The sequence below is a fragment of the Sorex araneus genome, chromosome X (genome assembly GCF_027595985.1).
Source record: "Sorex araneus isolate mSorAra2 chromosome X, mSorAra2.pri, whole genome shotgun sequence".
Taxonomy (NCBI): Eukaryota; Metazoa; Chordata; class Mammalia; order Eulipotyphla; family Soricidae; genus Sorex; species Sorex araneus.
In genome coordinates, this window is record NC_073313.1 from 304,168,247 (window position 1) to 304,186,904 (window position 18,658).

Genomic DNA, 18,658 nt, shown 5'->3' on the forward strand with positions numbered 1-18,658 from the left:
TTGGACAACAAATCTTCAAATAAGACTAAGAAAGAGGAAAGAGCTTTGAAGATTTTACACAGGAGGCTCTCACTGTTTGGATAAACAGTGAGATAACTGGAGAGATAACACAGTTGGTTGGGTGCTTCCCTTGCACTCGACCAACCTGGGTTCAATCCCCAGCATCCCATATGGTCCCCCGAGCACTGCCAGGAGTGATTAAATTCCTAAGTGCAGAGCCAGGAGTAACCCCTGAGCATCGCTGGGTGAGGCCCTCAAAACAAAACACACACAAACATACACACACATACAATCCACCAAAAAAACACTCTTCCCTTCTGTTTTTTTTTTTTCTTTTAGGGTCACATCTGGTGATGCACAGGGGTTACTCCTGGCTCTGCACTCAGGAATCACTCCTGGCGATGCTCAGGGGACCATATGGGATGCTGGGAATCGAACCTGGGTCTGCTGCATGCAAGGCAAATGTCCCACCCGCTGTGCTATTACTCTAGCCCCAACACTCTTCCTTTCTGAACACTTCCTTCTCCCCCATTTTTCTCCCCATGTTCTCCAAGTTCTGGGCAGAGTGATAGCACAGCGGGTAGGGTATTTACCTTGCATGTGGCTGACCCAAGTTCGATTCCTCTGTCCCTCTTGGAGAGCCTGGCAAGCTACCTAGAGTATTCCGCCCACATGGCATGGCAGAGCCTGGCAAGCTACCTGTGGTGTATTCAATATGCCAAAAACAGTAACAACAAGTCTCACAATGGAGACATTACTGGTGCACGCTCGAGCAAATCAATGAACAATGGGATGACAGTGCTACAGTTCTTTAAGCTCTACACCAGACTGCCGATGAGGCAGGTGGCAGTGATAATGGGATGTCCTTCTATGGCATCTCACGTAGAGCTGCTTTCAGCAGTGGAGTGGAGGTCACCCGATAGGAAAGAATGGAAACTTTTCAGCATCAGGGTCCCTCAGAGTCAGTAGGCAGTACCTTCAGGTCTGCTGCAAAGAGCCCTGAGTCCAGGCCATGAAAGAGGGAAAGAGTGTCTGATCAGGGCAGCTTCTGCTTGGGCTACTTAGCAGAAGTGCAAACTCAAGTGTATGTGGGCAGTGGATTTCAGGGTCAAGTGCCACATAAGGAGTTCCCTCTTAGGGAGAGTGAGAAATAATATATGGAGGGGCTGGAGCAATAGTAAGCGTGTAGAGCACCTACCTTACCAACCCCAGGCTCAATCCCCAGCATCCCATATGTTCCCCAGAGCACTGCCAGGAGTAATTCCTGAGTACAGAGCCAGGGGTAACCCCTGAGTATCACCAGGTGTGGCCCTGAAACAAAAAAAGATTAAGTGGAGAGTTGGGTGGTGCTTTCACCTCACACAGAGCATCCCTTCCACTGTGCTCCTTACCATATTCCTTCAGGGTAGAGAGACACCACTGCAGATAAGGCATTTGACTTGCTTAGAGCCAATGGGAATTCAATCCCCAGCACCCCATATGGTCCCTTGAGTCTGCCAGGAGTAAATCCTGAGCACTGCTGGGTGTGGTCCCCAAACCAAAGTCAAACTATCTTCCTATCCTAGGAAAGACTTAGGGAAGCCCCTTGCCCTACAGCTGGTTAGCAACACTCTTTAGAGACCATGTGGATTTGGACAAGCCACTTTCAGGACTTGGGTTTTAGCTGTGTTAAAAGGGTGACAGTAATACTTTGGTCCCAGGACAATTGTGAGGATTGTTTATAATGGAACAGTTCTATATGCCCAATAAATGGTAGCTAGTATTTAAATCATTCAGATTCTCAACCCTGCCTTACAATAGAATCCTTATAATCCTTATAAAGACACCATTTCCAGGTTTAGGTCAGTTCAATCAGATTGAACTTCCATCCTTGAAGCAAAAATTTAATGAAAAGAAATTTAGTAGGCACTGGAGCATTAGTACAGTGGATAGGGTGTTTACCTTGCATGCATACCCGACCTGAGTTTGACCCCCAGCACCCCATATGGTCTCCAAGCCTGGCAGGAGTAATCCCTGAGTGCAGAACCAAGAGTAAACCCTAAATACCAACCCCTAACACCACCAACGTACCTGAATCCCCTCGACTCCTGCCCACTGTTGCTTCCCGTACCCTTTGATTTTTTCCCTTTTGCTCTTTATACTCTGGTGCTAGAGGTGATCTAGGCATCTTCCCTTTAAACCATTACATTCCCTTGTCTACTTATTGTAAATACCAGAGATAAGTGAGATTATCCTACTCATCCAGAGTAACAGGCTCTTTTGTTTTATTTTGGGGTCCACACCTGGTGGTGCTCAGGGCTTTCTGATAACTGCGCTCCTCTGAGATCAATTTTGTGGGAAGTCCGGGACCATGGGTGGTGCTAGGGATAGAACTCAGGTCAACCAAGTGGAAGACAAGCGCCCTACCTGCTATACTATCTCTCCAGGCTAAGACTACCACAATTAAAAAAAAATTTCGGTGCTGTGTATTAAGTTCATATCCTCCAAGTGCAACGCATACATAGTCTACCTCTGAACCATGCCCAAATTGGCGATTTTTGGATTTTTCTTCTAAAGCTTCAACAGTTTCAACTCTTATTCTAGGAGATTTGTTGAGTAGCCACGGAGGCTAACCATGGGTGTCAGAGATCGAACCCTGGTCAAGCCTCCAAGAGCCTTATCCACCGTACTGTAGCTCAGGTGTCACAACTTTATTACTGTGTCTAACACGTAAGGAAAGAGCAGGACATTTTTGACCAGGGCAGTGGGAGGCGCCCTCTCCAGGCTTTTCGCTTAGACTCAGGCTCAACCCTGAGCCTGGGCTTTGCTTGGGCTTTTCCTCCCTCTCTGAGGAGACTCTATCCCGAGACCCTCTCATAAGCGTGAGAGCCAACGGAGGGCTCCCACACCTCGGACACTCACTTTTGAAGGCGTAACCAGCACTAGGTGCAAGAGTCATTCTAGGCTCCGACTCCTAAACAAGTGTTTTCTGTCTCCTCTCTGGCATTGGCTTCGGGCTTGGGTCACTTGACCCCTACGAGCCAATAAGGGGCGACAGAAGTAAGACTTCCGCTATCTGCGCGCAAAGGAGAGCCCGTGCCCGCCCTTTGGACGCTCGGATTGGTCATCCTTTCTAAACTCGCCAGTCTATTGGCTAACACCTTGGAGCCGCTGTCCAGCGGCCTCCAGGGCTGTGTCAGGCAGCCGGCGGCCATGGCGTCTTATTTTGATGAGCACGACTGCGAGCCGGTGGGGCGCGAGCAGGACACCAGAAACAACAGGCTGCTGGAGCTCGCTCGGTGGGTGCGCGGGGCCTGGAGGAGAGGTGTGGGCGGCAGGTTTCTGGGCTGTGCCGGGCCCAGGCGGGGTTGTTTGAGACGGCGGACCGTGAAGAGGAAGGATGAGAACGCCGGGTAGTCGCCCGCTGCGGGGTCGGAGCGGGTGGGGGTGGGGGCTTAGTCGAGCACCGGCTCGTGGGTCCCGGGGGAGTCGGGCCCGAGACCGGAGGGCTCGGACGCGGGGGCGGGGCCGGCGGTGTGAGTGGGCGGGTAGGCCAGGCCGCCGCGCGGGCTCCGCACGGGCCCCCGGAATCTGGTGCCTGCAGCTCCTTCCTGCGCCACTTTCCTGCTCGCTGCCGTGTGTGGCAAGTGACAGGGAAGAGCCTGGGTGCCGGGTCCGTCCGATAGCCGCGGTCAGCTACTGCCCGCAGGGCTTCGTCTTGTGAGCACCATTCTTCTTCTTATCGTTATTTTGGGCTTTGGGCCACATCCAACTAAGTTCAGGGTTTACTCCTGGCTCTTGCACTCAGGGATCACTCCTTAGGGGGCTCGGGTTCGATATGGGGTGCCGGGGATCGAACCCGGCGTTCAAGGGAAGCGCCCTACTCCTCCGCAGCTCACGTGAGCACTATTCAAGGGCAGCTGTTACTGCTGTCAGCAGGGCAAAGGTGTGCATCCGTGCGTGCCTGGTGGGTGGGTGGGGGTGTGTGGCAATCTGGGCGTTCTTTGGTGCTGACCTTGCATCTCTTCCAGCTCACTGTTCAATAGGATGGACTTTGAAGACTTGGGCTTTGTAGTCGTAGATTGGGATCACCAGCTACCCCCGCCTGCTGCCAAGACTGTGGTTGAGAATCTGCCCAGGACAGTCATCAGGGCCTCCCAGGCTGGTGAGAACGATGGAGTCCTGCTGTTCAGGGCAGTAGGGCCAGACACATGCACATGTGTCTGTCTGGCTCCGACTGGGCCTGGCCTTTGATTTTTTCCAGCTTGGGAAAGGAGTGGCCTTCAGGAGGGGTGGACAGGGGGCTCTAACGCTTCTCCTGATCAGTAACTCCCTCCTAAAGAGCTCAAGTGCCCTGTGTGTCTTTTGGAATTCGAGGAGGAGGAGACCGCCGTTGAGATGCCATGCCATCATCTCTTCCATTCCAACTGTATTCTGCCGTGGCTAAGCAAGGTACTGCTTCCTTTTCCCCAGCTTTCCACCCTGTCCTGGGCCCATTTCTCAAGCCTCATTTTGGTTATGAGTTGTGGGGAGGGGCTCGGGTGACATTTGATTTGTTTAGTTTGGGGTCACATCCAGAGATGTTGAGAGCTTGCTTCTGGCCCTGTGCTCAGGCACCACTCCTGCCAGGGCTCCGGGGACCATATGGGGTGGTGGGGAGTTGAATCTGGGTCAGCTGAGTGCAAGGCAAGTGCCTTACCTTCTCTGCTATGGCTCTGCCTCTGACATCTGAGAGCATGTGAGGAATTCCACACAGGGCTTGGGGTCCCTATGGGGTGCCGGGGATCAAAACCTACCCAGGTTACAGTTCTGTCCAACTTTCCCCAGACAAATTCCTGCCCCATGTGCCGCCATGAGCTGCCCACAGATGATGATACTTACGAGGAGCACAGACGAGACAAGGTAGGGGCTAGCGGTGGTTATGGGCCTCCCTCAGCTATTGTCCTTGATGCGCTCATCTCCTGCGACTAGCAGGGCTGAGTACCCTCAGGTCCTTGGCATAGGCTGCTTTTCCAGTCACTCTGGTGATGGACAGGAGCCTGGGCAGTGCAGCTGTGTGGCGGTGTGTGAGCAGTGAGCGCTAGCCCCGAGATTACAGCCCTGTCCCTGGCTCATGGGCCCTTCAGCCCAGTGCCGGCTCGTGTACGTTTTTTCCTTTAGGCTCGAAAGGAGCAGCAGAAGCACCGGCTTGAGAATCTCCATGGCGCCATGTATACCTGAGGCAGCTGGGGCTGGGCAGTGGCTGTCCACTACGTCATCATCTTGCACCTCTGATCCTCATTAAAGATTTTTTTACCCACCCTGCAGCTGCCTTGCTCACAGGGTGGGGCTGGGGCTGTGAATCCACTAGGGCCCTGCTGCAGTTGGGAGAGGTGGTCCTGAATAGCAGAAGGCACCAGGCTGTGGTGCCAAGCCTGTTGGCCCGTCGCAGTCCAGAGCAGTGGAGTCCGAGAACCAGCCAGGCTTATCCTGTTAGTGCAGTGGGAAAGCATAATGTGCCAGAAGTCTGGGTCTGGTACCAGAATTAAGGATAGGGCAAACCAGCCTCAGCCCAACCCTATTTTGTGTCAACTCTAAGGGCTTTCTTTTGGTGTGTGTGTGTGGAGGGGGAGAGCTGCATCTATCAGTGCTCAGGCTTTTTCCTTGCTCTGTGCTTAGATCATTCCTGGTGGGGCTAGGAGGACCATATGGGGTGTTGGAAATTGAACCCACGCTGGCTGCTTGCAAGGCAGCTGCCTTACCTGCTGTACTGTCATTCACCACCACCATCCCCCCCCCTTCCAGGGGCTTGCTTTAGCTCCATTAGGAAATTATTGCTAACATTTAAAATATTTGCTCTCTGCACTTTCCACCTTACCCCACCCCCAGTCCCTTGTCCAGCTTTGTTGTTCAAACTAGATTCTGAGTGGGGAATAAGTAGATCAGGTCATTTCTTTAGATTGTCAAAGGTCCTTGAGGGAACTTGGAGTGCACCTGGCAGCTGTCTGAAAAGCGTGTGCCCACTCGGGTCTTTCCCTGGGCCAGGGGCTCCCTCCCGTCTTTGGCCTGGAGTAAGCTCTGCTGGATGAGGCTGTCTCTGACGCTCCAGAACAGACTACAAGCATGCAAATTAGAATTCTTTTTAATAGATATAAAAAAAAAAGGTACTAAAATACCCATGTGGTTCTGTTGTGTTATTTACCCTAAAGAAAGGGGCAGTGGGGCACCATCCCCTCGCAGCTCTGTGACGTCTCGAGAGACTAAGGCATGCTCAGCCCTTCACCTTGTTCTATCCATCTGGCTGTTCCCAGGCCCCATTTACTGCAGCAGGAAACCCTAGTGGTCTGGCTTTGCCACCAGGGAGTCAAAGGCACCGGAAGGACTGGCTGGGTGAGTGAGAAGAGGTTATCCTTAACCCAGAAAACACTGGTCAGGGAGCGGACTGTGTGCAGCCTGGGCAGATGCCAGGGCCCGCTCCTCCATGGCACTGGTGGGTATGTGCAGGCTGCTAGGACCAAGGGAGCCTAGAGAGCCCAATGAAATAGTCCATCAAGGTTATTTTTGGTACAAAAGAAATGCAGAGAAGGGAAGGCTGGGGAGCTGTGGAGGCTGGGCCTGCCACCCTCCCCGACCTCAGATCATGGCGATGTTCTCGGGGGCACAGTTGAGGTGAGTGGAGGTGCTGCTGCTCCCAGAGGACTTGCAGGCCCTGGTTGGGGCTGGGTGCAGCGCCGTGACCAGTGTCTCTGAGGACACTGCCCCGAACTCGTAGCTGAAGGTGCCGTAGAACACCAGGATGTCAATGACAAACACCCACTCACACAGGGCCGCGCCGTGCTGCAGCAGAGAACTCTCGTGGAAGAAGAAGACGGAACCTGGCAAAGGGCTAAGGAACTGTTGTTCAGCAGGGTCAGAGAGGGAGTGGCACCGCTTCTGCTTCCCCCACCCCCTCCCCAGACCTGGGCAGTGTTAACAGTCTCGGGTCCCTCCTGCCCCGAGGGCTGGGCTGGAGGAGCTGCAGGCCACACTTTGGAAGGATACTGAGGACCAGGGTGACAAAGGCGATGACCGCAAGCACGATTCGGAGGTAGGCCAGGGCCAGGTCCTGGGGCGCGGTGGCTCCGTGGTAAGAGAGGGCACAGTGCAGGCAGATGAAGAGCAGCCCGGCGGAGAAGGCCACTCCGGTTCCAACGTAATGCAGAGACTTGGCGTGATCCACCTGGGCCCCAGAGAGGGGCTGGTCTGGGAAGCAGCTCCAGCCCAGCCCCCTTGCCATGGCCTCTGGCCTCCGCTCTCCTCCCCACATCCCCTCCCGCCTTCTTCCTCCTCCCCAACCTTGAGTGGCTGCCTCTGCAGCTTGGCTCAGCCCTCAGGAAACTGAGGACCCTTCCCTGCCGAACAGCCAGCCCCTATAGGGGAAGTTCCAGAACACCATGCTAAGTCGCTACAAAGCATGAAATGACCAAGAATTCGATCCTCAGGCAGTATACTTCCTTATTTTTTTTTTTTTGATTTTTTTGTTTTTTTGACTATAACCAGTGTTGCTCAGGAATTACTCCTGGAGGGGCCTCAGGGGACCACATGGGATGCCAGGGATGAAAACCAGGTTAGCTATGTACACGGCAAGTCCCTGCCCCTTGTGCTATGGCTCCAGGCCCTGGGCAGTGCATTTTCATAAACACAGGGAAAGGTGCATGCATTTACTGGCCCCATCCAAGAACAGGTGGGCAGGGGTCATACCTGGAAGTTCCCCACTACCACCAGGCCCGCGGTGTTGGTGCAGCCTGTGATGAGCGTCGTCGTATTGAGCCAGGAGTGCCGGCCCTGCTCCAAGAGCTGCCCGTAGCGCAGGAGGCAGATCAAGGCCACTGAGGGAGGAGAGTACGTGGAGGGCCTTGCCCTGACCCAGCAAGCCTGCCAGCTCCCCCACCCCAAGGCCGGAAGGGAACAGATAGGCGGGTGATCACTGAGTTTCCTCAGGCTGCGGGCGGGCGGCAGGGTGGCTGTGTGGGAGTCAGCCTTTGACCTTCGAGGAAGACAAGTGGCCCCCTCTCACCATGGCCCTGGAAGGGGAGGGTTGTGCTGACCGAGGGTTTCTGGGCCTTTCTGGGAGGGGCTGGGGGTTGCTGGATTGGGCTGGCAAGGAAGGCTGAGGGCACAACTCACCCATGAAAGCACCCACGTTGCCAATGAGGCTGAAGAGGCAACTCTCAGGGGGATATGTGCCACACTTGCTAAGAGGAAGGGGACAAGGACAGAGTGAGAGAGAGTGAGAGCACCCGAGGCCCCTCATTCTGGCCTACCCGCTCTCCCGCATCACCAGAACCAGCTTATCAGTGGGTGAGCCACTGCTTTACGAGAGGGGCAATGTCCTTCACAAACCACTGGCTTTAGGGGTGCCCTCCACAACCCCGATGTCCTCATGGGAAAGAGTCCCAGCAGACCCTGGGACTGGAGCTCTCTGAGATTGTCAAGGTCACAGCTAATCTGGCTTTCCTTCAACAGGGGGCAGGAGCTAACTCTGGAACATCACTTACGATGGGGGCCTGGGTGGGAGGGAGTAACACTGCATCTCAGAGTCCTTATCTATTAAGATAGTGAAAATGAGATGCCCAGAAAGCTCTCGGCACAGCAGCCAACAGGGGATCGTTTATAATAACGATCTCTTGGGGTTCTCTGCTTGGGGTTCTTATTCCTGACACCCCCCACCCCAGCTTGGCTTTGGAGGGGCTTGGGTCTTCCATATCTGTCCCATTTCTCACCTGATGAGGGGCACATCATCCAGGGTACAGCAGGTCTTGGGGCCCCCTTGCTCAGTGGGGTCAGGAGAGCAGGACTCGTTGTAGGACCTGGCAGGCAGGACAGAGTAGACTGGGGGGAAGGGGCTCTCCCACTCGGCTGGCCTGTGACCTCGGGCATCTGGCACCACCCTCCAGGCCTCCCTCAGCACCAACAGAAGAGCCCGCTTCCCAAGGTCCGCCTGAGGCGGGAGCCCGAGGGGTGAAGGGAAGGTAGGAAGAGCAGGTGGGCACAAAGCCATGCCTGGGGAGGGGGCCACAGCTGCCGTGTCAGAGGAGAGCAGTGAGGCCTAGGGTGTCCATTGGCCTGCGGCAGTGCTGGCCCAAGAGGGGACAGACATGAAGAAGGGAGCGAGAGAGGCTGTCTGCAGAGTGCACTGTACCAGTTCTCCACGGGGCACACGTGGCGGTTCATCACGGCCATGGCATACCTGTGGGGGTGCCACCATCACTCCAGGGCTCTGCCCGTCCCTGCCCATCCTAGCCCTCCCTGCAGACACCTCTCTGCCTTGCATCCCCGTTAGCCTCACTGTCTTTATCGGGGGACTCAAGCTGGTCTTGGCCTGGAGGCGCGATGCTACCGCAGCACCCACAGCCCAGTCAACTAGAGGACCAGAGCATGTGCAGGGGGGGCCGCATGTTCAGGCCATAGGTGCCAGCTGACTCTAAGGCACTGTGGGCCCAAGCACACGGGTAGGATTTGGAGACGGCCAGAGAGCCCTGGCCGCCACAGTGGAGCCTGCAACAGGCCAAGGATTTGTGCCACCAACTTTCTCTTGGTTTTGCCTGCTGCATCCATTCTCAGCTCAGGTCTCTTTTGTCCCCTGGGTTGTCTCCGGCACTCTGCGCGTACTCACACAGTCCATAGGCCCGTGATGGAGAATGCCGACAAGCTGACAGGAAGGAGGATCCAGGCGGTCATGAGGGAGGGGGGCCAGGATGATGGTAGAGTGGGGGAGAGGGCGAGAGGTAGGTGGGGATGAGGGGTCGGGCCGAGCTACCTTAAGGAACTTCGCCAAAACCATCAGCTGCCCTGGCCTGGTGGAGAGAGACAGGTCAAAGTCCAGGGTCCTGTGACTGGCCAGTGCGGGCGGGGGAGGGGACGGTGGACACCAGGCTCCGAGCTCCCTTGGGCACCCCCCCCCTTCCGCGGGCTCCAACTCTGGGCTGAGCCCACACCAGGGCTGCAGCCCTCGGGGGGCTTCCGCGTTCCAGATGCCACTGGTGTGCTCGGAGACTCGGCGCCCTGCCCTGACATCTGGAGCGGGAGTGCCCGGGGGTGGGAGCGTGGCGGCGGGGATCCCGGATTGCCGAGGGCAGCCCGGGCCGGGTGGCGCGGCGGGGGGTCGCAGACACCTGACCACCGGTGCCCGGGGGCAGGGGTGGCTGCCTGCGGGAAGCCCGGCAGACAACGCCGGCCGGGGCGCCCGCACCCCTGGCTCGGTTTTGAAGCCCTCGGTCGGCGGATGAGCCGCGGCTCGAGCCTCCGCGGGGGAATCTCTGCAGGTTCCGGGGGGACGCAAGGGGACCCCAGCAACTCACCTCCTCAGAGCGGCCCTCGCCGCGCCCAGCTCGGCCCCCTCGTGGCGCTGTCTCCGCCCGCAGCCCAGAAAGGTTTAAAGGGCCGGGCGGCCCCGCCCCCGGCGCCCCTGGCCGCCGCGCCGCCCGCCGGGACGTGGAGTCCGCGCGCTCCGAGCCCCGGCGCCCCGGCCCTGCCCGAGACTACAACTCCCGAGCCCCCGCGGCCGCGTCACGGTGGAAACGGGGGCGGTGCTCCAACTTCGGAACCTGGGCGCGGAGGGCAGCGGCCGGGAGCCCGCGAGATGCCCGTGCCCGCGGTGGGCGCGGCGGGCTGCAGGGACTCCTAGCTCCACCCCCGCCCGCCCGGGACGCGGGGTGGCGGGAGCGTCCCTCCGCAGCCGGGCACATTTTGCGGCCGGGACCCGCGACTGGGAGGCTCGGGGAAAATGCTGTCATGTGGCGCCCTATGCCTTCCTTCCCCAGTCCCAGGGCGAGGCCGTTGAAACGCGAGCGCCAAGCTTTGGCAGTTGCTTTTAAGAAACCCAAGTGCCTTGGCTTCTGCTTCCCTGAGCTCAGCAGACTCCCGAGGAGGGCTACTTACATTCGATACTTTTTATTTTCAAGGGTACAAGTACATAGAGTACTGTCTAGAAGTCAGGGTCCAAGACTTTTCCTGAATATCGGACACTGATTAAAACAACGCAGCAGGGACCAAGGGAACCTTTCGAAGTGGCCACAAATGCCAGGTGTTGGCAAAAAATAAGTAAAAAAGTCTGGGACTCATGGCAATCTGGGAGAAGGAAACAGGATGGTGTGGGAATTAATTTCCCAACAGATTCACCTACATTTTAAAGCCGAGCAGTCTTCCTAGATCTTCTCAGGATTAACACAGTGGGGATATTTCCTTTTACACAGCAGAAGCGTGCCTGGCTCTTTAAAAATGTAATCCAGTTTATTGAGTCCCCCGTGAGACAACATTGGGGTCGATAAGGTTATTTACCTGGAAAGGTCCGGAGGTCCTGGAGTTAGCTTTGGCAGTTCTGGGAAGGCAAAGGTAATGTACCTACCGGACAGTGAGGGGGCGGGAGGAGCGTGGGGAAAGGAACAGATAAACTGGACTATGGACTATGGCTTTAAGAGGTAATCTTGCACTCTGAGATTCTCACTCTTGGCCTACTTCCCCCTTTATGGAAAAAATAATTCTCATCTCTTGTTATCTATCTTTTCTTTGGTTTCTGGGCCACACCTAACAGTGCTCAGAACTGAGCTGGGGTCCCCTATGTGCAGAACATGTGCCTTAAGCGCTGTTGTATCTCTCCATCCCATCCCCATCTATCTTTATGCACAGCACCCCCCATCATCACTGTACCAAGGCTCCGCGGCCCCGCCCCCTTCTTTCCAGCGGCCACCAGGGGGCCGTATTGCGCATTCTGGGAGGCATGGGACCCAGTGGCAGGTAAAAATGGAAGCAGGGATGGGAGAAGGAACTCATCAGGCTGGGTGCCCAGGGCGTGCTGGCGTGCAGGAGACCTGGGTCTGATCCCCAGCACAGTCAGAACTGCAGGTATGATGCATTCTTCCCATTCCTGTCTCCAAAGAAATCCTACCCTACCCCCCAAAAACAGATTCTCTGCAGTGATCCCTGGCTGAGTGGGGTACACCAGACTGGAGGTGACACAAAGATGGTGATGGAGGCCTTAGGCTTTTTGCTGGTGGTGTCTGTGCACCAAGGCCTAAATGCTAACACTATTGTAAACACACTACCAATTATGTAAATTACAAACATCAACCCCAACCTGGTGAATGGACTGGAAATGCTTTGTGCCTGGGGAAAAAGTGACTCCCAGAACTCAAGTGCTTCCCCCCTAGGGATGCTCCCACTGGGGCAGGCACCTTTCTCTCATCTGCCCAGGAGCCTTAGCTAAGTTTCACTGTTCTTAACATATACTCTGTAGTTTGAGTTCCTGTCCAACCACCATCATGGTGCAGGTCAGATATCAGGCTTCACCCATTTCAACATATTGTGGGGTTGAGACAGGCACTCCAGAGCTAGGACAGAGGCAGCCCTGGGCTTAGCGTGACTGAATACCCTCCAAATAGAATCATCCCAAAATAGAGCTCCCAACAGAAGGGCGCTTCATAGAGTTGGCAGGAAGGAGTTGCCTCTCAGGTAAGAAGTAGAACCAGATATCTTTAAAAATCCCTTCCAGCTCTAGTGCTATGTCACTGTTACACTCCAAATAGGACAAGTCTTAAAATAGGCAATGTAAATTAGAGATGAGATTTCAAGTGCTTGGCTCTGTGGTGCTGACAGGACATTAAATCGATCATTCCCTTTTGTACACAAATGATTTCACAACTTTTGGCGGAACTGTTATAAAATGTTCTGTTTATTGGTTAAAAAGAATACTGTATTTGAAGAGTAACTTCCTTCTAGAATTTTCAAATAATTTGCACGTTTTGCTTTATCCACACAGCAGAAACACTGGAAATGAGAAAACAGAACATATGGCTTTTCGGACAATAGCACAAATATACCAGTGAAACCCCTTTCAGTCTGGGGGCTCTGAGAAAGCAGGGAAGCCATTCATCTAGGAAGTTTTTGTTCCAGCATCATTCCCTACCTGGTAGATTTGGGGTGGGTGCCTATAGCTTCCAGGCCAACAAATTCTTCACGGACAAGACAGGAATTCATTCAAAGAACTTAAAAAGTTTCCAATAATCGTCAGGGTTCCAAGGGCAATCTTTTCAAAAGCCTAGAGGTAGGAAAGTAATCTGTCCTTTTTCTAGATGCAATGTCCTCATTTACATTGGTGAACCCTGAGGGGATCTACTACTAAACCATCCACAGAATCTGCCAAAAGTAGAAGAGACAGGATATCTCTAATTCCAAATGGTTTCTTCCAGCCCGGTGGGCTAAGTTCTAGGAAGTAGTGTCCTGTAGACTTGGCCATGGAGATTGACTGTCCCTTTCAGAGAGGCCCATCCACAGGGGCAAGCATTGGTTTGACTGGTGGGTCAAGCTCCACAAGCCCCTTCTCTCAGTACAAAAAAGTTTTATAGTCTTCCTTTCTTTTCTTGTATTATATTCTTCAAAGATTTCCATGCTGCAAACTGGCTGGAAATTCAAGCTGCAGTGTTTATTCTTGCACAGCATAAAGCCCCTGCAAACTCCAGCTTCCTTCTATTTGTAAGATCACCCAGTATGGACCAGGAAACACAAAACCTTAAAAGTCCGCAGGATCTAGGAAATTACACCCTCCCCCCCCCACACACACCCACACCTACACACTGCAGGATCTAGGAAATTACACCCCCACACCCATGCCTCTATCAGCTAGTTGGCATATATATATAGACAGCTACAAATATGTCTAGTCAAGTGTGAATTGATTCCAAAGTAGCCACTAGAAAGGTCCAGCTACTCCCACAGTTGCCCCAAGCAGCACAGGGCAGGCTCACTGAGACATCTCTTGGGCCTGTGGAAAACACTTTGGAATGTGTTCCTTAACAGCAAAAGCACCATTTTTTAAAAAAACTGAAAGATGAGTGGAGGCACATCTGGTGAGTAACTGGATTGTACCATCTTGGACTCCAGATGAAGGGTTGCAGGAAGTCATGAGCTAGAGCTAAAAAGCTGTCAAGGAGATGAGGGCCATCCCTAGGCAAGCATTTCAAGTATGTGTGGAAGAGCAACAGTAATCGGTAAGAGGTCAGTCCCGAAGGACGACCTCTCTCGTTCTTGTTTTGTGGGTCCCACCCACAGTGCTGGGAGGCCATGTGATGCTGGACCCACGGCCCCGCATTCCAAGCATGAACACCAGCCTCTGGACTACCTCCCTGGTCCAAGACAATCTCTTATTTAAGCACCAGACTTGACACTTTTTCGAGTCCATACTGCATAAATTAGGTAAGAATTAGAATGCTTTCTGGGGTGAGAAGTATTTTACATGTAGCTGATAAAGTGGCTCAAGACAAAATATTTGCAAACAAGGGGTTCCTACCAGTCTCTAACCTGAGAGGGTTATATGAGAGGCACATAAAAAGACACGATCATTACACACTTCCCTTCTCATGAAACAGGAAAGGAGGTTAAAATTTCAGGGGCCATGTCCTAGCTTCCTCTTCTGGTCCTTTCTACATTCTATAGAACAATTAGGAAATAGGCAATTTGGCTGTGTGATGAACCCAAAAAGTATTTCCAGACTCAGAAGCCTAAGAGTTCTGGTAAAATCTTACGTTCAAGTCAGAAGATAAGCCGAAGAACTGAAATGATTGGTCCTCCCAGCCAGAGACTGGGGATGGAGAATGGCACAATCTCCTGGGCTCAGGAGGCTCTGGAGGGTAATAACATTGCAAGTTAAAAGGCACTTCTAGCCTGGCTGGATAAGTACAGGGAAGACTTTTCCCTTTGAAAAGAGACAAGAGCTTACCATTGTTTACATTTAAGGCATTTAGCATCAGACAGGCTCTGTTGGCCGGGAGCATCTGACTACCCTTTTGCCTAACAAGCAGGTGCTTTACCACTTGAATGAGTTCCCTGGCCTGGCTTACTGTATTCTAATGATGTCGTTTAAATAGGTCCCTCACCCCATTTCTGGGGTGTAAGATTTTCAGAGATGTATGGCACGGCTCACAAATACCTTGTAAGATGAAAGTTGAGATGTTATAATCAGACTGAGCATGAGACCCTGACATGGAGAAACCCCTGGGGCACAGAACTTTGGCTTCCAGAAGTCTCACTCACTGCTCACAAATCCACATAAACCCATAGTTTGTATCAGTTAGGCCCATCTGCTGGAAAACTGAAATGACTTGGAATTTTAGAATATAGGTTTTCTTGTAAAATTCTAAAATAGATCTTGGTCTAACCCTGCATCAATACAAACGTTCCTCTATGTGAAAATGGTGATATTTCTGGGGATGTTTAGGTTAAAGATCTAGGTTTTATATATCTTTTTGTTGTCTTTGGGGCCACATCTGGTGATGCTCAGGGGTTACTCTTAGCTCTGTGCTCAGGAATTACTTCTGGTGGTACTTGAGGATCATATGAAATGCAGGGACTGAACCTGGGTGGATCGCATGCAAGGCAAACAACCTACATACTGTGCTATCACTCTGGTCTCTGTAGGATTTTATATACCACTTAGAGGCAGGAAAGGAGAAAAAATGGTGCTGGTGATGGGCAGATAAGACAGGCTCATTTCAATTTCCCCCACTCCGGGGTACTGTCCCATATATCATATAGACCTAGGGGTCCAAATAGGCAATTATTGCTAATGTTGAACTCTTCCTATGTTTTAAACAAATCATACTTGAAGTCAATCTAGTTTGATCTGATAATTCCCAGTTAACCAGAGAATGACCTGTCTGGACACAGGTATGAGGTATAAAGCTAGAATTCTGTAGCCCTAAATATTTGCTGCAAGAATTTCTTGCAGTTTATTTCCATCATCTTCCTAGGTCTCCTTGCCTAGACAGTGCAAAGCCTTGTGTAGCAGAAGAAACTTGCAAAAGCTTTGGAAGGGGAAGACATGCTTGCAAAGTAGGCTTCAAGAATGAAGATCTCCCAGTTTACTCATATGGGAATTACTGGGAGATGTAGACCTCCTGCTGCCACTCTCCCCTCCCCCTCCATCCCCCTGTCCTGGAGTAATTGGATGTTCAGAGTGAGTGGGTAGAACTGGCGGGTTAAAAGACCAAAAGATAAAGGGGAGAACAAAGAAACAGAAGGGAAGGAATACACAGGAAACCATGGATGGAAATGAACACCAGAGGTGAACAGAAACCTGAAATAACAAGTATGGTTCATAGAGCTGGATGAAAGAGCACTGGCCAGGTATCCCAACACAGGACCTCAGAAAGACCCACCCCAACACAAGACCTCAGCAAAAAAGCAACACGGTGGCACATGGCTCTGTAAACCTTATTGTCTCAGGTGTCTTTGCACCCAGAACACTAGCTAAACAAAACTCTCAAAAGATAGCCTGATCGAATGGGCCAGCACCTAGAAAGACTGGTTGTAAGGGAGGTAGCCAGCGACAGTTCCCGCACCATCCTTTTCCTGTGAATGTGGCTGCTTGGGGAGGTGGGTGGTGTCTCAACTCAAGATCAGCCCAGTCTGTTCCTGCACCCCCAAAGTAGGGCTGAATCCCCTGGGCAGTGAATCCGGTTTGGAGAGAATGCCTTCAACCTGGTCAGTGTCTGTTCTGGCGCTTTGCAATCTCCTCTTGGATACGCAACTTGAGGGCTTCTTGCATGGGTGGCTCCAGAGGCGTGTGTGCTGACACCTCTTCACTCACCCTTCCTGGATCATCGTCCTATGTGGAGAAGAGTCAGGAAGCTTCTTCTGGAAAGACAAGCTGCCCTGTTCCCAGACAACACTCCCAGACTGCCATTAGACTCAAAGGTTCTCAGCAGTACCTATTATTTCCCATTTTTTAAAATACAATTTTTGGGCCATCCTCAATTGTGTGCAGGGATCACTCCTGGCAGTGCTCAGGGAAACATATAAGGTGCCAGAGATTGAATCTTGGCCAGCTGAGTGCTAGGTGAGCGGCTTACCTGCTGTACTATGTTTCATGACCATAATAGTGATTCTTTTTTCTTTGGGTCTTTGGGCATAACTGGTGGTGCTCAGGGGCTATTCCTGGATCTGTACTCAAGGTGCTCAGGGAACCGTGTGTGGTGCTGGGGATTCAAAATGGGGTCATTGACAAGCATGGCAACTGCCATAATTCCTGTCCATTTCTCCAGCCCCAGAAGTGACCCTAAGTTGGCAACCACATGCTCTCCCTACTGTATGACAGGTTTGAGCTGTAGCGAAAACTATGGCCCATATGGCCCACAGGAGCCTATGCACCTGTCTGGAAGAGACATTTCCCATTGGCCTAGGTGACAGAGGGTCAGGGAGAGGCGGTGAGTCTACCAGCCCAGAACCTTCCCGAACAGCTGTAGCTGTTTCCATGAGGCATACCTGATACACGATAACAGATGTGACCTCTCCGCTGTCTGCCTCATACTCTAGGCAGAAGAGCTGATGGCCAGAAGGCTCTGGTTCGGAGCTGCCACTGCTGCTGCTTTCCCCAGACTCCTCACAGTCTCGGCTGCTGGGGTGAGCAGAGCCATCTAGAAGGATGAACCAGAGTGAAAGGGAAGAGAAGATGGGTTGCTGGACTTCATCCAAAAAGATAACACAGGAAAATATACTGTAAGGCAAGCCCAAATCTTCTTGAGGAGTGTGTGGGTGAAGTGTGCAGCCAATCAGGAACTTTATTCACCTCTGTATACCCTTTTGAGGCAAGCACTGTCCAACCAAACAGGGCAAACATGCACCTCTGGCTAGGGACCGGGATGCGATGGGAATAGAGAGGTGGGCAGAGCGCTACCTGAATTCAAACCCAGGCCAATTAGCTCGGATGTCTTGAACCTGTCGATTAGTCTGAGCTTGTTCTTAACTTTGAAGTAGAACGGCTCACACCTGAGATCTCCTGGCCTTATGGAGACTTAAATGAACTGCCTACGTTAAAATCTAAACGCCCGTTAATAAAGGATCGAAAACTGGCGGCCTGGTCAAACTCTACTCTTGCTAGGTTGCACAGAAGGTGGGTTGTCAACTACTGGGTTTGGGTTTCAGTCCACAATAATGTGCTGGGTGCTTTCGGAGGAGCGGATTTCTCTGCGTGAGGTAGTGGAACACGGACTATAAGGCAGCAGGTACCGGGAGGTCGCTTACTGCAGGCCATGAGCCCTCACAGATCTGCGGAAGAATCACTGACCCTCGAGAATTACTAAGCCGAGGCGGGGGAATGGAGGTTATGGGAACGGGTCGCGGCGAACTGAGCCCTGGGGACAGGAGAGTTTCCCACCCCAAATAGAAATGGGAGAGCGTTGTGCAGAGGGCCCGGGCCGGCAGAGCTCGCGGGCTCGAGGCGGCCTGCAGGGCGGGCGGCCTCACCTCGGTGTCGCGGCAGGTACACCTGCAGGTCGGGCCTGCGGGGCCGCGTCGGCGCGGCCGTGTGCCGCCTTCTCGCCTTCTCCTTGGCCGCCTGCTTCACCTTCTTGTCGTAGTCATCCCTGCGGGGAGCCGGGCGGGAGTCAGGGATCGCCGAGCCGGGCCACGCCAGGCTGGGGTAGGCGGCGGCGGCGGCTGCGCGGGGCGGGGTGATACCGGGCGATCTGGTTCCGTCGAATATGATGAACGAAGCCGTGGCTCATGTCCAGTCGCCCACCAGGCTTACAGCAGAGCCTCGACCCGGAATTCGGTGATGATTCCATCTGGAGCCCAGTACGCAGAACCGCCGCCGCCTTCTCAAACGGCCCCAACAGCAACTCTCATCGCAGAACTGGCGCCGGTCCTCTCACGACTTCCGGCCCCGCGT

The 18,658-nt window shown here is 53.2% G+C and overlaps 3 protein-coding genes across 3 annotated transcripts; 1 reads left to right on the plus strand and 2 right to left on the minus strand.

Annotated features, from left to right (window-relative positions):
• Positions 1 to 3,140: 3,140 nt before the first annotated feature.
• RNF181 (ring finger protein 181) lies at positions 3,141 to 5,279 on the plus strand. Its single transcript, XM_004612024.2, has 5 exons — positions 3,141 to 3,278; positions 4,011 to 4,144; positions 4,322 to 4,431; positions 4,807 to 4,881; positions 5,140 to 5,279. The coding sequence occupies exons 1-5, from the start codon at positions 3,193 to 3,195 to the stop codon at positions 5,197 to 5,199; spliced, it is 465 nt and encodes a 154-aa protein (XP_004612081.1). The 5' UTR covers positions 3,141 to 3,192; the 3' UTR covers positions 5,200 to 5,279.
• Positions 5,280 to 5,415: 136 nt separating this feature from the next.
• On the minus strand, positions 5,416 to 10,706 carry TMEM150A (transmembrane protein 150A). Its single transcript, XM_004612025.2, has 8 exons — positions 10,299 to 10,706; positions 9,614 to 9,794; positions 9,140 to 9,187; positions 8,721 to 8,807; positions 8,125 to 8,192; positions 7,699 to 7,826; positions 7,000 to 7,177; positions 5,416 to 6,833 (listed from the first exon to the last, which is right to left on the minus strand). The coding sequence occupies exons 2-8, from the start codon at positions 9,676 to 9,678 to the stop codon at positions 6,592 to 6,594; spliced, it is 816 nt and encodes a 271-aa protein (XP_004612082.2). The 5' UTR covers positions 9,679 to 9,794; positions 10,299 to 10,706; the 3' UTR covers positions 5,416 to 6,591.
• Positions 10,707 to 13,561: 2,855 nt separating this feature from the next.
• CXH2orf68 (chromosome X C2orf68 homolog) lies at positions 13,562 to 18,625 on the minus strand. The gene is made up of 4 exons (XM_004612026.2): positions 18,448 to 18,625; positions 18,235 to 18,353; positions 17,254 to 17,405; positions 13,562 to 16,597 (listed from the first exon to the last, which is right to left on the minus strand). The coding sequence occupies exons 1-4, from the start codon at positions 18,552 to 18,554 to the stop codon at positions 16,475 to 16,477; spliced, it is 501 nt and encodes a 166-aa protein (XP_004612083.2). The 5' UTR covers positions 18,555 to 18,625; the 3' UTR covers positions 13,562 to 16,474.
• Positions 18,626 to 18,658: the final 33 nt, after the last annotated feature.